Source organism: Psammomys obesus, unplaced genomic scaffold (genome assembly GCF_907164565.1).
Source record: "Psammomys obesus unplaced genomic scaffold, mPsaObe1.curated_primary_1811, whole genome shotgun sequence".
NCBI classification, from domain to species: domain Eukaryota; kingdom Metazoa; phylum Chordata; class Mammalia; order Rodentia; family Muridae; genus Psammomys; species Psammomys obesus.
The window spans coordinates 1,886,054-1,904,672 of NW_026585691.1; the positions used below are offsets into that span (position 1 = coordinate 1,886,054).

The 18,619-nt window shown below is 44.3% G+C and overlaps 1 protein-coding gene across 2 annotated transcripts in view; it reads right to left on the reverse strand.

Annotated features, from left to right (window-relative positions):
- Positions 1-332: 332 nt before the first annotated feature.
- Dis3l (DIS3 like exosome 3'-5' exoribonuclease) overlaps positions 333-18,619 on the reverse strand; it is a 37,397-nt gene continuing 19,110 nt past the window's right edge. The window contains exons 7-17 of one of the 2 annotated variants that reach the window (XM_055597159.1): positions 17,972-18,151; positions 14,205-14,374; positions 12,684-12,845; positions 8,915-9,162; positions 8,324-8,416; positions 5,004-5,537; positions 3,476-3,630; positions 3,195-3,373; positions 1,598-1,743; positions 750-924; positions 333-674 (exon numbers count right to left, since the gene is read on the reverse strand). In XM_055597159.1, the coding sequence (XP_055453134.1) occupies positions 366-674; positions 750-924; positions 1,598-1,743; positions 3,195-3,373; positions 3,476-3,630; positions 5,004-5,537; positions 8,324-8,416; positions 8,915-9,162; positions 12,684-12,845; positions 14,205-14,374; positions 17,972-18,151 (2,351 nt within the window). In that variant the 3' untranslated portion in view covers positions 333-365. Of the gene's footprint in view, positions 675-749; positions 925-1,597; positions 1,744-3,194; positions 3,374-3,475; positions 3,631-5,003; positions 5,538-8,323; positions 8,417-8,914; positions 9,163-12,683; positions 12,846-14,204; positions 14,375-17,971; positions 18,152-18,619 lie in introns of those variants that run through there. The other variant, XM_055597166.1, reaches the window with a different exon arrangement.

Consider the following 18,619-nt stretch of genomic DNA (forward strand, 5'->3'; position numbering starts at 1 on the left):
GCCAAGGCCACATAGTGAGACTATCTTGGAAAAACAAAGCAACCAAATAGGCCAGTTTGTATAGTTCTACTTCATGTTTGTTTGGTTTTCCAAGACGGGGTTTCTCTGTGTAACCTTGGCTGTCCTGGACTTGCTTTGTAGACCAGGCTGGCCTCAAGCCCACAGAGATCTACCTGCCTCTGCCTTCAGAGCACTGGGATCACATGTATGTGCCAGCGTGCCTGACTGCTGTACTTCAATGAGGTATGAGAGCAGAGCGTGCCTAGGGGAGGTACCCACTTCATCGCCATCTTGAGCATCACGTGACACAAAAGACTGAGAAGCACAACACCTAAAACAACGCTCTTTAATGAAGCACAAGTATTTCACATTGCACAGCTGTCTGAAACATCCAGAAGAGCGAGGTCCCTTATCTCCTCCAGAAGCATGTAAAGACTTCTTCCCTTTGTCTGGCAGTATTCCTGATACTCCTCCTGAAGAACCTTGTCTTTCACCTCCTGGGCAAGCTGAGCTTCCTCCACAGATCGGGTCACTTCTTTCACTAACTCACTCTTCAGCAAGAGGGAGCTCTGATGACAGAGTTCTGTGTTTGGTGTCATATATGGTTTGTTGCTTATTATTTCAAGCCTGATTGTATCAGAATGGCAGCGCAAGGCTTGAACAGAAATTCGTACCTAGTACGGAGAAATGCGTGTTACTACCTCTTGTTCTTCTCCCTTCCCGCTGGAAACAACACAATGCACACTTACCGTCACATGGTCAAAAAGATGAAATGTAACAGACTGCCCCCCCGCTGTGGTAGAGGTGACCTTGTTTTGCGATCGGTGCAGGGATCCTGCTTTCCATTCGGAGCTGTTCTCTGGGCCACACGAGATCACTAAGCCATCTTTATTCTTTAGATAAGCAGCACCTTTAATCCCAAACCTGAATATTGACAGGGAAAAACAGTTGATGTATTCTTAGCACGCAGGTCTTAGTATGCTTAGTCACTTTTCCTGTGGTTTACCTCCAAAAACATTTTTACAAGAGCAGATGAAAAACAGTATTTTTCCAGCTAAGAAAAAATCCCAAGGCTGACAGGTGTGCGTCTACATGTGTTCCCAATTGCTCCCTGTATTTCCTGACCGTGTATTACACCATGTACACACAGTAGCTTCATGACTACTATATGTCTATAGTATGTATCTGTCTATATATATCTAGGTAGTGTGTATCTATACATACACACATCTACATATGTGAATATATAGTTTGTAGCCCTGGCTGGCCTAGAGCTTGCTTTGAAGACTAGGCTGGCCTTGTTTCTGCTTCTGGAGTGCTGTGCCACCATGCCAAGTTTATATTCGTTTTTTGAGATAAGGTCTCATATAGCATAATGTGGCATCAAAATCCAGAACCATTTTGCTTTACAGGCATGTGTCACCACACCTGGTTTCATGTGATGCTAGACTCCAGATGTGTTCAGCAAGCACTCCACCTTTGATCTATACAACCCAGGTTTAAATAAATACTTTAGTAAGTTATATAGAATTGTATTCAACACTGGGAAAAGTTTACCTATGATTTCTTCCTAACTACCACATGAGAAGTAACATACCTTGGTATAAACACAAGTACACCATTTGTTCTAATTGAATAAATAACTCCATCAGCGACGCAGCGCTCCTCGGTGTCTGGGTCTCTGTCTTTAAAGTACATGCACTGGAAGAGCTCTGTGGACTGCTTCTGAGCACGCTGTGCCGCCTGTAAAAAGTGCAGAGTTCTCTGACGTCCAGGAAGAAACCCCAAACACTCCCACAGAGACAGCTTTTATATACCTGCAATGCCAGCACTTGGGAGGCTGAGACAGGAGGATCACCGTAAGTTTAAGGCCATCCAGAGTAAGCCCTTGTCTCAACTAAACCAAAGAAAAAGAGACAGAGCAACTCCTCAAAACAAAACAAAAGCAGCAGATGAGACGTGAAGGAAGGGCTCAGTGGCAAATGCAAACCTCCTCACCCATGTGAAGCCCCAGACCCTGGTAAAGGTTGGCCGTGGGGTGCACATCTGTAATCGCAGCACTCCTACCACAAGATGGAGGGACAGGCAGAGCTGGAGAACTGGCCAGAAGCTCCCAGCCACACTGGCTGGCCAGCCCAGTGTGCACGGCGCAGCAGCACAAGCAAGGCTGTCTCAGGAACAAGGTGGAAGGCAAGAGCAAACTCAGAAGTCGCCCTGCACACCCACAGGTGCCGTTACACATGAGTTCGTGCTCTGTCTCTCTCTCTCACACACACACATTTTAAGACTGAAGAGATGCTTCAGTGGTTAAAGGCATTTATTGCCAAACCTGAGTGCCATCCTTGGGATGAAGATGGTAGAAGGAGATTACCAACTCCCCTACAAATTGTCCTTTGACTTTTACTTGAATATACATATATATATATATATATATATATATATATATATATTTATATATATATATATTCTTAAATTTAATTTAAGAAAATTTAAAGAAAAATTATTACCTATGATCTTATTGCACAGAGATACCCACTATTAAATCTAGCCAATGCTAACTTTTTTTTTTTTTGAGACAGGATCTCACTATATAGCCCATGCTATCCTGGAACTCACTCTGTAGATCTCTCAAACTCACAGAGATCTGCCTGCCTCTGCCTCCCAAGTACTGGACTGAAGGCATCTGCCACCATACCTGGCTTTTATTATATATGAAGTCTTTTTAATGTAGACCAGCATAGCCTCCTGAATGTGGGGGTTACACCACACCCAGCTGCTTAAACCTTTTTATCTCTACCTTTTGGGACAGATCTCAACTCCATTGTCAAGCCTCAGCTAAGCCTGGTATAGTGCACAGAGAGGCTGAGCTGGAGACTCAAGCTGGTCACTTGAGTCCCCTGAGTGGAAACTAAGCCTGAGAAAAACAGTGAGACCTCATCTAAAAACACAACACAAAACAGAAGTGCCAGGCACGGTGGTGCACACCACTGGTCTACAGAGTGAGACGCTGTCTCACAAACAAGCATCAGGCGACAACAAAAAGCCCTCAAATTCACGTTATCTCAGAATGCTCGTAAGTGCACTGGTTACGATAACTATGGCGTTGTAAACACACATGGTACTCCACTCTTTTACACAGCAAAGTGGATACTTTCTTATGAGATGAGGGGTAAGAGTTTGAAATTCCTTCTTACTCGGTTTCTGTTGTTGATATGTCTGCATATCTCCTCGAGATCTTTGTTGCTGAACAAATTTTCTTTAATTTCCATTTTCTTGTCTTTTGAAATGGCTGCCATTAGTAGTCGATGTACTACAATGTCTGAATATCTTCTTATTGGAGAAGTAAAGTGGGTGTATTTATCTAACGCAAGACCTTCAAAAGGAAATCAAGACATCAGAATAAAAGACACACCCGGGCACCCTGGAGAGGCTGCGCTCAGGGCTAAGCCCTGTGTAAGACAAAGCTGTCAGTCACCGTAATGATGGAACTCCTGCTCTGCACAGGACCCGGTAGAGAAGTAGAGAGCATTGGACATGGCCTGGGTAGCCATGGAGCGTAGCAGCTTGTTTACCAGAGGGTCGTTGGGGTCGTTTGCACTATCCAGAGAGTCAGCCAGGGTTTTATTGGACCTAACAAGAAACAGAGAAGCCTTGATGAGTCCCCAAAGGCAATGTACAAGTAGCACTTTCCACTCCACGGTTTAAATATCTTCATATGCCAGCAGTTAAATTAATTTTTGCCACAATTTTCTTTTAATACAGAAACATAGTTTGCTTTTAAAGCTTAAACAAAGAAAGACAGTCAGAATTTATGTATTTATGTATTTATTTATTTTGTTTTTTTGAGACAGGATTTCTCTGTATAGCCTTGGCAGTCTAGAACTTACTCTGTGGACCAGGCTGGCCGTCTGCCTCTGCCTCCTGAGTGCTGGATTAAAGGGGTCCACCACCACTTCTGGAGAGCTACATTCTTAATACACTCAACTGTAAGCATTATATACAGCCCAAAGAATGGGCTTTTTGTTTTTTATTTATCAAGACTCATTTAGCCAGAGGGAGTTTTAAAAAGCAAAGCAATTTGCCTGGGGGCACACGCCGCCACTCCACAGGCTGAGGGGAACAGCAACACCAAGCTCAAAGGAAAAGCAGAATGAAACCTGACACTCACAAGTGGACCTGCATTGTTTTATGGTTTTATTTTGTTTTTTTGAGACATGGTTTCTCTGTGTAGTCCTGGCTGTGCTGGAACTCAAGTCTGTAGACCGGGCTGGCCTTGAAGTCACAGAGACCCACCTGCCTCTGCCTCCCAAGTGCTGGGATTAAAGGCGTGTGCCACCTCCAACTCGCTTTCCGTTTTTTAAAGAGCCAGAGAGAGATTTATTTACTCTAAATATAAAATTTTAAACCTTTAGGATCATATTTTTATGTTAAAAATAAAACCAGGAATGTAACATAATTCTGAGCAGCTGGATAAGAGAGATATGGAAGACAGAGGTGAGCTGGGAAATGACCACTAAGGGGAACTTCTAGGCCCAATGGCTTGGATGAAGATCCTGACCCTGCTTGGCCCAACACGTAAATTATGGTAAAGCACTTAATTATGCTAGGCTAACTCTCCCGGAAGTAAACTATGAATGCTGGGGTCACCACCTCAGCATTCTACAAACCAACCAAGAGGGTGTCTGACAGCCCTTGGTCTGTGTGATCTGTGCGCAGGTGACTCAACCAATCACCCCAGACTCTGTGACTTGAAGACAGAAGCTAAATAAACCCATTTGCTAAACTGAGAAAAGGCATTTTAATTAGGACCTTGTGCTTGACGACAACATAATTTTTAACTCCTCTTTGGGTAGACTAGACTGGCCTCAATCTGGTGATCTGGCTGCCTCAGGCTCCAATACATCAATGTGCCTGGCTACACACTATATTTTAGGAATAACCATAAGATAAATAAAAGTACAGTACTCTCTGCTATCCCTCTGCCCCCTCAAAAGAGGATTTACCGTGTGTCTATGAAGAAGCCTTTTGCTTTAGCACATTCCCGGAGCTCTGAGAAAAACTCCTGGTGTGGAGGAGGGTGCTGGCGCAGCAAAGCCTGGTGGGGGAAACTCTCCCAGATCTTCTTGGCCACCCAGTGGTTGGCCAGGATCATGCATTCGGCCACTGTCTCATGAACCTCCAGGGGCTGCTTGGGAATGAGGTCATGAATGTTCTTCTTGTCATCCAGCTGGACTCGAACCTCTACACCTTCCAGCTCCAGGGCGCCGCAGCGGTCTCTTTTTGTTCGGACGTGGCGAGCTATGTCTGTCAACTTTCCAATGGCCCACACTAACTCCTCCAGTTTGGCCTGTCGGCTCTGCTCTTCTAAGGCTTTGAACTCTGGGATATCCTCAACGATGTCGAAGTTTCCATCCAGCAGCTCCTGGGCTGCCTCGTAGAACAGTTTGTAGGCTGATCGGATAATGGTTCTGCCATACCACACCTTCTTAATTTCATACGAGGTTTTATCCAATTCCCACAGGATACTCACAGCATACCTATACAGTCAGGGACATCAACAGTATCATTATTCCATTTTATTTTCTTAGGAAGTTATACATTTTATTTATTTGATGTGTGTTTATGTGTATGGGTGCACATATGAGTACTGTGACGTGTGGAGATCAGGGGACAGCTTGTGAGAGCCAGATCTCCTCCGCCATGTTGGCCCTGAAGATCAAACTCAAGACAAAGCAGCAGGTGTCTTTACCCACTGTGCTGTCTTGCAGGGCTTCCATTCTTTTTTGTAAAATTGTTATTCTTCGTTTAATGTCTACGGCTGTTTTGCCTGCATGTATGTCTGAACACCAGGTTTGTGCCTGCTGTTCAAGGAGGCCAGGAGAGAGTGTCAGATCTCCTGAAACTGAAATTACAGGCAGTTGTGAGCTTTCATATAGGTGCTGGCAATCAAACCTGGGTTGCTGGAGCTGGCCGGAAGAGTGGCCAGCACTCTTAGCTCTGGGCCATCTCTCCAGCCCTCATCTATTCTATTTTAGAAGCGAGCAGAACTTGATATTGAATCGAATTTGAAAGAAATGACTTGCTACAGAGTTTTGGTACCACTTCTTTAATCACTCCATCACACAAACAATCTCCCTTCTACGTACATCTGTATGTACATGTGCATGCACACACTCATATACACACAGTTTAACATTAAAAACTGAGTCAGACTGGATGTGGTGGTACATGCTTTTAACTCCAGCACTTGGGAGGCAAAAATAGGCCTCCCAAAGACAGTCTGCGACAGTCTGCGGCCAGCCACACACAGTGAGTTCCAGGCCAGTTAGGGCTACATAGTGAGGCCCTGTGTCAATAACAAAGTCTGACTGGGCTCTGTTAAACTTTGAACAACTCTGAAAGGAGTTCACACACAATATGAAAAACCTTACAGTTCTTCATTTTATGAGAATAGCTTGGCACCGAGTCAAGTCTGTTTGGTACCCAGGAAACTAGAGCAAAGCCTTTAAATCCTACAAGGTGACAGCCAGCTCAGTATCAATCTTGATGATAGGTTAATTAGCAAAAAGCTCATTTAGCAAAGAGCCATTCTTCCACCAAAACATTTTATTAAAAAAGCCAATATATTTACAACTCATACATTTTTAAAGGGGCCAATATTCCTAGTATGTAAAGAATTTTTACAAATCAGTAATAAATCACAAACCCAAATAAAAATAGAAAGGAATATGAAGTCATTCACAGCAAAGAACATATAAGTATCCTTTAACAAAAATGCTTAACTTTACACATAACAGAAAAATAGAAACTAAAATTAACATACTCCTTGTCCAGAAGACTGACTTGGATGAAAGGACATAGCAGGGTAGACGGGAAAGGCTGTGGGAAAGCATTCTCCAGTCTATTGCTGTAGAACAGATGGCTGCCGCCTCTGTGAGGGCAATCTGACTGTATGGCCCTAAACACCCTGACATAAGTTCTGCTTCCATGAATTTCTCCAAAGAGATTTAAGTACTTTAAGAGAGAGGAGAGGACATTGCTGGTGAGGCGTCTCAGAGCTGGCTGCTCTTCTAGAGCAGCAGTTCGGGTTCAGTTCCCAGAACCCACGGGGGCTCACGACTGTCTGTAACTCCAGTTCCAGGGGAGCTGATGCCCTCTTCCGGCCTCTGCAAGCACTATACATATATAAGGGGCACATACATACATGCAGGCCAAATACTCAAGACACAGAGTGAAATAAAACGAATGTTTTAAAAAAGGAATTGGAGGCTCAGTTGCTTTGCTGAGCTTGAATGAAGCTCTGGCCTGGATCCCCAGCACTGTGCATGCCAGGTATGTTGGTATACGCGTGGAAGCAGGAGGATCAGAAGTTCAACGAACGTAATCCTTTGCTTCCAATTGAGTTTGAGAACAGTATCCCTGCTACCTTCTCTCAAAAAAAAAAAAAAAGGAAATAAATTTAAGTGAATAACGTGTGTGCATAAATTATATATATAATGGCACACACACATACATGCTCTGTTTCTACCTATATATATACATTTTCTTTGTTAGAAACAGAAGCACTTTGCTTAGAAAGGTCAGCACTTCTAACGTGAGTCTGCTCTTTATACCTACTTTATTTGAGTATTTTCATAAAAAATAAAGTTACAAATCCATATCTGGTTTTTAAAAAGATTTATTTATTTACTTATTTCTGTATACTGTGTTCTGCCTGCATGTACACCTGAACGCCAGAAGAAGGGGTACCAGATCTCATTATAGATGGTTGTGAGCCATCTTGTGGTTCTGTGAATTGAACTCAGGACCTTTGGAAGAACAGTCAGTGTTCTTAACCTCTGAGCTATTGCTCCAGCTGTGTATGTGTGTTTATGGTTGCTTTGTTTTTGGAGACAGGGTTTCTGTCCTTGAACTCACAGCAATCTGCCTGCCTTTGCCTCCCTGAGTGCTGGGATTAAAGGTCTGTGCCACCAAAGTCAGGCTTATACAAAAACATCCAAGAAATCAGTGCCTGAGGAGAAAAATAACAGGAAGGGGATCTTTCTTCTATCTTTTCGAGCCTGCTAGTTCTGGGCTATCTGACTTAATTGTGTATTCACTGATTATCGCAAACTCCTAAGCTCCTGAGCCTTCTGAAGAGGCGCACCACTGGGGAGCGTACTGCATTCTCCTCAGCCTTGGCCAGCTTCAGAGAGCGAGCATCAGGACAGAAAGAAAGGAGGAGGCTGGAAAAAGACGCTCCCTGAAACCATATATGGAAGGGAAGAAGGAAGTGGGGGGCAGAGAGAGGACGGAGAGGCTGCGGGCGGAGACTCAGGCTCACCTGTCCACGCCTCCCAGGAGGGAGCAGAGATCTGCGCTGAGGACGGAGGGCAGCATGTCGTAGCGGCGGTCTGCTAGGTAGTAAGTGGTGGCCCTGGAAAGACACAGGAGGTGACCGACCTTCAGCAGCCCAGGGAAGTGCTGACAGTGTGGGCCAGGAGGTAAACAGCCGAGCCCGAGCTGGATTCCCCTGGGGCTACTGCTTTTCATAAAGCGGAGCGGCTGCCTAATTAAATGGTTCCCGCGTGCCTACTTGACCACGTCACACTGCTTCGGCGCAATCTTCTCCCACTGATGGAGACAGTAACAGTGACATGAATTTGGCTGTGTGAGAAGAATACTGGCGTAACGATCTAGCATCTATATGGAATTCTGTATTACATGTGAAAATTACTCATTTTAACTTTAGAGGAGACCAGGAGTAAAAAAGGTTAAGAAAGGACAGAAACTAAGCAAGGCTCTATTTTCCAGAAGGAGGGGACCTTCGGAAAACCCAGAAGAGCCTTTTAGAACTGCACAAACAGGAGAGCTAACCATCTGAAACTAGCACAGACACAAACACACATACAGTGCTGACTTCCAACAGGGTTACCTTGTTCTGGCTTCGATATCAGTGTAAGAGTTTGGGGCCACGAAGTGTGTGACGTCAGCTATGTGGACCCCCAGCTCCAGGTTGCCATTACTCAAGGTTCTGACTGAAAGTGTGTCATCTACATCTTCACAACCTTTGGGGTCAATGCTGAATACAAGGTGGGTATTTCTCAGGTCCTTCCGTTCTTGCTCTTCCTTGGGACTCACTTTCCAAGGGTTTTCTGGTGTGTTTACTGGCATCTCACACATCTGCACCAGAGACCAAATATTCAGAATTCCATGCATCACAGGTTCTTTAAAAACCCACTCTTAGCTGGGCACAGTGGCACATGCCTGAAATCCCAGCACTCAGGAGGTAGAGGCAGGCAGAGTGCTGAGCTTGAGGCCAGCCTGGTCTACAAAGCAAGTCCAGGACAGCCAAGGCTACACAGAGAAACCTTATCTTGAAAAAACAAAACAAACCCAAAAAACCAAAAACCAAACCAAACCAAAAAATAACCCCCAAACAGTAACAAAACCCCACTTTCTTGAAAGCGGCTGGAGAAATGGCCCAGTGGTTAAGAGCAATGGCTACTTTTCCAGAGGACCCATGGTCAATTCTTAGTACTCATATGGTGGCTCACAACTGTCTGTAACCCCAATTCCTGGGGTTCCTATGTCCTCTTCTGGACTCTTCTGGCATCAGACATCCACGAAGACACCACCTACCCTGTTCCTTGAGATAGTCATTGTTCACTGGCCTGGAATGCTCCAATTATGCTAGACTGGGTGGCCATTAAACCCTAAAACTCTCTTCCTGTCTCTTGCAGAACTAGGATTATTACAAGCATGTGTCATCATGCCCAGCTATTTAAGTGGGTTTGGATTGGAACTCAGATTTTCACGATTGTATAGGAAGCATGTTACTGATTAGGCATCTCCCTACCTTATTTGTCTTCTTTTGATTAATAACTACATTAAGTGGCTCGTAAGAATCAGGTACTGGGCTGGGCTCTGGAAGTCAGGAGTCAGCAGAAAAGACAGTTCTGAAGACCTTGTGGTCTTGTAGGAAATGTCCCCTGACTTCTGTCAGCAAGAGTGAACAGGTGACAATGCATCCTTGAGTTGAGCTTTTTTTTTTTAGAGTTTTTTTTCTGCATTTATTTTTTTTAACTTTTTCAATTATTATCATTTATTACAATTTATTCAATTTTTATCCCAGCTGTGGCCCCCTCCCTCGTTTCCAATCCCACCCTCCTTCCCTCTTCTCCCTCTCTGTATCTCCCCCAGTCCACTGATAGGGGAGGTCCTCCTCCCCTTCCATCTGCCTCTAGTCTATCAGGTCTCATCAGGACTGGCTGCATTGTCTTCTTCTGTGGCCTGGTAAGGCTGTTCCCCCCTCAGGGGGGGTAATCAAACAGCCAGCTACTGAGTTCATATCAGAGAAAGCCCTGCTCCCTGAGTTGAGCTTTTAATTCAAGCCAAGTCCTGGGGAGAAAAAAAAAATCTGCATGATTTTTCCCCCCAAAAGGTGTATTCCTGGGCTAAAGAGATGGCTCACAGGTTAAGAGCACTGGCTGCTCTTCCAGAGGTCCTGAGTTCAATTCCCAGCAACCACACGGTGGCTCACAACCATCTGGTACCCTCTTCGGGCATGCAGGCATAAATGCAAAATAAATAAACAAATCTTTTTTAAAAAAAGTTTATTCCTGAGCCAGGCATGGTGGTGCGCATTTATGATCCCAGCACTCCGGGAGGCTGAGGCAGGTGGATTTCTGCCGGTTATCCTGGTCTGCCAAGTGAGTCCAGGATAACCAAGGTGACACAGAGAAACCCTGTCTCCAAAAAACAAACACACAAAAAAAAACCAAAACAAACAAACAAACAAACAAAAAGCAAAAATTTAAAAAAAGTTTATTCCTTAAAGACACTTGAAACGAGCAATCTGGGGCACTTTCTCTCTATGATTACCTGTTTCCACTATCAATTTGCAGCTAAGTAGGCTACAGGGGAGAGAGAGCTGTAGTCTTGGGGAAGTCGGAGTCCTACTTCCTTTTAGTCTAACATTTCCACGAAGAGGTGCCAAGCAAACCAACAAATAATTTTCAGAAACTAATGTTAAACATAAAATTTTAATTATGTAAAATATTCTAAATTTAATAATGTAAAATAGTTTAAAATATTTTCTTACTGTGGCTCCTGTTCTGTCAGAAGCTATAATAAAAATAGGAACACCCATATGCTCTTGATGGTAATTCACACTGGGGCAATGTTTTTCTGGAAAACTATCAGCCAATATATAACAAACCTATTTAAATTTTTATGCCCTTTGACTTGGTAATTTAACTTTAAGGATTACATTACAAGAGAATGATCAAAAAGAATAAAAAGGCAACTGATTAAAAAAATGTTTCAAGTAACATTTTTCCCTAATACTGAAAAATTAAACACTACCAATGTCCAACGATTGAGGAATGTTTAAGCAAACTAGGGTAAATTAATTTCAACAATTTGTCTTAACTACTAAAAATAAGTAGGCTATGTCAATATATAGAAACAATTTTATGTGAAAAAGGCAGAATGTAATATAAGTGCATACAATGGATATGGCCATGAGAGAACAATAAAGGAGATTTATGAGATTGTGAAAGGCCATAAAGTAATAGAATTCCTGGTATTTCATGTCCATTGGACATGTGTTTTCTGTAAAGGTTACAAAAAACACTTCACAAGGAGCCTCATCTTTTGACCCATCCACCTCTGGTGGGGCAGAGCTCTGTTGGGTCTGTAAAGATATGTAAGACAGGTGTGGTGCACTCTTCCTTAATCCTACCACTCCTCAGGCAGAGGCAGGTCGATCTCTGTGAGTTTAAGTCCAGCCATGGCTACATAATATGACGTTGTCTCCAAACAACATTAAAAAAAAAAAAGGGAAGAAGAGGAGGAGGACAAGAAAAAAGAGGAGGAGGGAGGGGGTGATCATGGTGGCCTAGGGCTGGGGGGGTGAACACTGACTACAAGGCTCTGACATGCCATCTTGAGCACAGTTGGAAAGTTGTAAGGCTGTACTTGGAGTTGACTTTAGTTTGGTCCAAGTTCAGAATTGGGATGGGTGAGATTTTGTTTTCCTTTTTCTGTGGCTTTAGACAATGGGTTGTTAATACTATGAAGTTTTTTTTCAGAGATGGGGAGATGGCTCAGTGAGGAAAGGGCTTGCTATACAAACATGAGGACCCAAGTTTGGACTCCTAGCTCCAACATAAAAAGCTGGGAGCATCAGTGCACACCTATAATCCTAGGGCTGAGGAGGTGGAGCCAGGAGGACCTCTGGGGCTCAACGGCTCCCAGCCTTACTGATTTAGAGAGTTCTACATTCTGTGGGACATCCTGTCGCAAAAATTGAGGAGGAAGGGGCTGGAGAGAGAGCTTAGCAGTTACGGGCATTTGCTGCTTTTCCAGAGGACCCAAGTTTGATTCCTAGCACCCATGTCAGCTTACTAGAGCCAGATCCATGGATCCAATATCCTTTTCTTGCTACCCATGTGGCTCTGCACAAACAGACACATGCATACATAAATAAAAATAAAATAAGGCAGAGAGGGATCAAGAAGAATACGGCTAGATGTTGACTTCTGGCCTCCAATCGCATGCACAATTTAACTCTCTCTACCTCCCTTCTCTCCCCCCCCCCCCCCCCCCGCCACAATTTTCTTTTTTCTTTATGATGAAACAGCAACAAAAAACAGAAAGAAATATATGTCTCTGGATCAAAGACCTAAGGGAATTCTGACCTGGGCTTCCGAGAAGGGGGCAACAGAAATACTGTTCTCTACCAGGATGGTTGCAATCTCCCCTTCCAGATCACCAATTCTCCCCAAGACACGCACAAAGTGTCCATTTGGATACACTGATGTTGTCTCCCAGGTATCAATGCGCACAACCACCCTGAAGTCCTGTACAAAGAGAAAAAGATTACAGTGTGAACCAAAGCTGGAGTTAAGCGGTCCAATCTAAAGCATCAAACTAGCCCAGATGAGCCACACAGAGCACCGAGAGGCCAGTCTTCAAACAGTGGTTTGCAGTAGCTTATTTTGCTTCCCGGTTGTTGTTCTCGCCACTCTTCCAGATGGCCTGATGGTATGCAAACCTTTGGCTGATGCTTTGCAAGGAGGTATTATCCCTTTCCTTCAAACAACTGGGACAGAAACTTAAGTCTGTTAAAGCCAACTGTAATACATTTTAGTTAACACCTGAAATACAAGGTGAACAACCCAATAATGTAAGGACCTAATTAACTTTTTTTTTCTTTTTTGTTTTCTGAGATAGCTCTGGCTGGCCTGGAAATAGCTTTGTAGATCAGGCTGGCCTTGAGCTCAGAGATCCGAGCTCTTTGCCTCTGCCTCCCCAGTGCTGGGATTAAAGGCATGCACCCCCACACCCGGCTCTAATTAACTTTTAAAACAACAGCTCACAATCCCCTGTAAGTCCAGTGCCAGGAGCCCGACACCCACTCCTGCTGTATGAGCACCTGCACTCATAGACACATGCCCACACACATGTAATTAAAAGTAAAGTAAATCTTAAAAAATAACTAAAACAATGCTCTCAGTTTCTAGTATGGGGATTACTTTCTAATTTCTTTTTAGTCTTAAGCTGCTCCTTGGCAGGAAAGATGGTATCAGTGTAAGCCGGACCTCTCCACTGCCCAGCAACTCCAGACACCCTGGAAATGGAAAGTACAATAGTCTTAACTGGCCTCTGAGGGTCACAGAAGGCTGACAGACAAGGCTTGAGGACGCTCTGCTTCAGTGTCTCATTTACAAACCGCAAAGCACTAGTGGAATTAAGTCACGCATTGACTCCACTGTGCCCCGAGCAAAAGCTACCTCTGCCTTTCTTGTTTACACCTTCTCTCTGATGCTCTGTCCTACATGGACAATTGATCTGTGCAGACATACTACATCACCCCTGCAGAATGCTCGGATCGTATCTGGATCTTTCCCTGGAAGGACGCTTGTTAGTGTTGGCAAACTCTGTGTACTCAAAGTTTCTGAGCTGGACAGCTGGATAATGTATGTTCATCAGATTGCCCTAGACAGCTCTTTCTAGGACAATTTCTCTCTGGCCTTCATTTATTAACCATGGACTACTTAATAGATGGTTCTTATATATTTAGAATGTTTAAAAACAGTATCTCAGAGTGCTAGATACCATCAATAATTTATTTCCTCTTATGCAAAGAATTAACAATGCTTCCTGGTGCTGCTCAAAAGCCTGCAAAAACAGGAAGAACAGGAGCGCAGTGGCAGTACCTGGAGGGCCTCTGCCTGCTGAGTGCTGATGCGGATTTTGGGGATTCTGTAATCCCATGGTGTGACGAGGATCTTCTGAGCATTTTTGCCCTGAGACTGGACCTCTTCTTTGGATGGAAATGTCACTACATAATCTCGCCAGTTCTTCTGAAGGATGCCCACTACTCGGCCTTCAGGAAGACAAACATAGTAAAGACATAGTATTACCTCTGGGCTGTGAGGGCAGAGCAGCAAGGAAGTGAACAAGAAATGCACAGTCCACTGAGTGGTGATGTCGCACGCCTTTAGTCCCTGAACTCAAGAGGCAGAGGCATCTCTTTGGGTCTGAGGCCAGCCTGGTCTACAAAGTGCATCCAGAATAGCCAGGGCTCTTACACAGAGAAACCTTGTCTCAAAATAACAAAAAATAAGTAAGTAAGTAAGTAAATAAAAATAAAAAATAAAGTAAAACAAAAAGAGAAATGCACATCCCTTGTTTTTAAGCTCATCCACACAGCTCAGATGCAGTTCAAGACCTGCTTTCTTAGCATTTTGAATGTGAATTTTTAAAAAAGATGAATAACTTAAAAAAAACAAAAAACGAAACCATTCACACCTCCAGCACTAGGGAGGCAGAGGCAGGTGAATCTCTGTGAGTTCAAAGCCAGCCTGGTCTACAAAGAGAGTTCCAGGACAGCCAAGGCTACATAGAGAGACCCTGTCTCAAACAAAAACAACAAAAAATACTTCAGCATTTCCTTTTTCTGCAGCGCCCAACATGACATTCAGACTGTGTCTCATTGACTCTTCTGCCATTATCTCCCCAAACTCAGACTGTCTATACCAGGAATAGCTAATGCTTTTCACTCCTGACTTACTTATTTAGTCACTGCTTTTTTTTTTTTTTTTTTTTTTGAGTTAGGGTCTCATCATGTAAACCTGGCTGTCTTGGAACTCATTATGTAAACCAGACTGGCCTTGAACTCCACAGAGATCTGGCTGCCTCTGCTTCTCAAATGCAAGAATTAAAGATATGCAACACCAAGCCCAGCTCTGGCCAATGCTTTTTTTCAGACAAGGTGTTGCTATATAGACCTGGTCTAGAAATCAAGGTAATCCCTTGCCTCTGTCTCCTCAGTGCTAAGACAGAAGTGTGGCCAGTGGGCCCAGCCTTTCATTTGCCTGTTGTTTGTTTTTGAGACAGGGCTTCTCTGTGTAGCCCTGGCTGTCCTGAAACTCACTATGAAGAATGGCTGGTCTCAAACTCAGATCCACCTGCCTCTGTCTCCCAATGCTGGGGTTAAAGGTGTGTATCTCCATGCCTGGCTTGTCACTTGTCTTTAACCGTTGTGCTTCCACGGTCACCTGTGTTCTCTCAACAGCTCCTCTCGGTGCAGTGCAGCAAAGAATACACATCCTACATCTAATATATAGCACTGGAGCCAGGAAAAGATAACCACAGTAACTACAAATTCTTTTTCCTTTTCTTCCAAAAACTTTTCGTGTGTATGTGTGCGTGTATGTGTTTTCAGAGCAGAAGCCAATCTCAGGCATCATTCTATGAGAGCCAGTAACCTTCATGTCTGAGGTGCGGTCTCTCATTGATCTGAGGCCCACCTGAGACTAAGGTGGGTGGCCAGCAAGTCCCAGCAATCCTCTTGTGTGATCCACCCCCTCAGTGCTGTGACTGAAGCATGTGCCGCTGTGCCTATTTTCAAACCTGAGTTCTCACTATCACATTCAGGTCCTCCTCACTGCATGCGTGTTACTAACTCAGCCACTTGCCACTCAACTCATTTTAAAGGATTACTGAGAAAATACTGGGAGGCTAATGTGATGATCCCACCACAGGGTACCTGATTTAGTAACCAGTGCCTGCAGATTCACTGTGGATGTGTAAAAAGTCTGAGACAGTTCCAGTCTCTTGGGTGGTCCAACTGTTAGAACTGAGATGAGGAACAATGCAGGGAAAGCAGGCTTAGGAAGAAGTCAGGAATCATTTTTTTCAAATTTGACAGTAATTTATATAACTTTAACAAATGATCACCATCAAAGAACTGAAGAATTCTAAAGAATATTGAAGAATAATTGAAGAATTAAAAACAGTAACAAGCGGGCACAGTGGTGCACACCTGTAATCCCAGCATTTGGGGAAGCAGAGGCAGGTAGATTGCTGTGAGTTTGAGGGCAGCTGGTCTACAAAATGAGTCCAGGACAGCCAAGGCTACACAGAGAAAGCCTGTCTTGAAAAATCTAAAACAAAACAAAACAAACAAACAATTATCCATTTACAAACAACTCATTTTTCATTCTTTATTCCAGCATATCTGGCTGCAGGTGCATGTCTAATCTTCTACAGTGCCCTGTAAACACTCTCATGCACATTGGTGCTGGGTTGTCTTCCACAAAGAGAAGTCAGGAATCTTATGAAGCATCTTCAGGCAGAGACATCCACTGGACATACAGGAAAAGACGCCATAAAGGCAACTGGAGGAAGAGATACCGGCTGGAGACACAAAGTCAAAGACAGTCTAGAGAGTGCGGAGAACAGAAGCCCAGGGCAGAGCGCTGCACACCCAGGAAGTGGCAGAAAGAGAAGAGCCAGGAAAGAGGCTGAGACAGGCAGCCAGGAGGGCAGGAGGTAAGGGGGCCTGGGCTCCCTGAAGTCCACAGAGCAGCACATCCACAAGGGTGCTCATTATTTGGGCACCAGCATTTGGGCATGAGGGTCCTGGGACACTGGACACAAGCAGATTTAGAGGAGTAGGAGAGGAATGTCAAACTGGCAAGAAAACATCCTGTAGGGCAAAAAAAAGAGAGGATGTGGAAGGAAAATGTCATCCTAAACTGAGGCAGAGAAAAGAGGCAGAAGCTGGGAACCATACAATGCCATGAGTAACTTTTTGTTGCTTTAGGTGCTGAAGAAGTTAAAATAAACCCACAAGGGGTCAGGTATGGTTGTGTATACTTATGATCCCACTGCTATGGGGGTGGAGACAGGAGGAGTTCCAGGACAGCTAGAGCACCTCAAAAAAAACCAAACCAAACAAAGAACAAAACAACAACAACAAAAAACATGCCAAAAAAACAATGAAATAAACTGCAGATAACGTAGAGAGCATGTCTTATTTTAGTAACAGCAATGCTTTGAATCTTACCTATCAGTAGAAGAGCAGATTGTAAGTTCTCACCACACACACAAGGTGGCTAGAGAGATGGCTCAGTGAATAAAAGCACTGCCACACAAGTATGAGAACCTGAGTTCAAATCCTCAGAACTCATGTAAAGCCAGGTAGCCTTCCTAAGTAGGCAGAAGCAGAACCAACCCTGGAGGTTGTTCTTTGACCTCTACACATATGGCATGGCATGCTCACCAGCGCTCATGAGCAGGCACACACAGACACATCATATAATAAACGATCATAGTTGGGGGCTGGTGAGAGGACTTCGTGGTTAAGAGCTGCTCTTCCAGAGGATCTGGGTTTAGTTTCCAGCACCCGTGATGGCTCACCAGCATCTATAATTCAAATCCCAGGGCCGTCAATACCCTACTCTAGCCGCAGTGGGCACCAGACATGCACAGGTAAAACACCCCTACGCATAAAAATAAATATAAGGTTACTTTCTAAAATCATGGTGTGTGAGGTAATACATTCGCCAATTAGCTGGATTTAGCCACTAGCAATGTATACCAATATCAGAACATCACATTATACAGGATGAAGAGACACAATTTTCATTAAATAATCACAAAATCAGGGCAGAATTCTACTTCCTGGGGGGCTCACCTGTGGGCATGGGCTCACTTGGGGACTCGCCTGAGGCCTTGTCTTCACTGTCATTCTCACACAGGGCAGCAGTTCTTCCTTTCCACTCGTTTTTGGGGAGCAGCTCCACTACCACCACATCTCCATGGATGGAGCGGTTCCGAGCCTTTGTGCCATGGATGAGGATGTCGCTGACCAAGCCTGTGTGCACAGCACAGAGAAGCTCTGAGTCGGCGGTTGCCACAGCAGTAGGCATTTCAAATGCACTGTACCCCAACGCGAGTCATACTGCTGCTAAGTTTCCTCGAGATGGCTCATCGAGTGAAGTGCTTGCCAAATAAGCATGAGGATCTGAGTTTAGATCTGGAAACCATGTAACATGCCAGGTATAGTGAGGCAGGAACCCATGCATTTGGAGGGCTGGAGACGGGGATCCTGGGAGCTCACTGGCTAGTCAGTCTAGCCAAAAGAGGCTTCATATTCAGTGAGAGATCCTGTTTCAAAGAATGAGGAGGAGGCTGGGAAAATGGGTCAGCCTGCCTTATAAGCATGACTACCTGAGTCCTGAATCCCAGCACCCACATAAAAGCCAGGGGCACACAAACATGCAATATACTACTATACACACACACACACACACACACACACACACACACACACACACACACA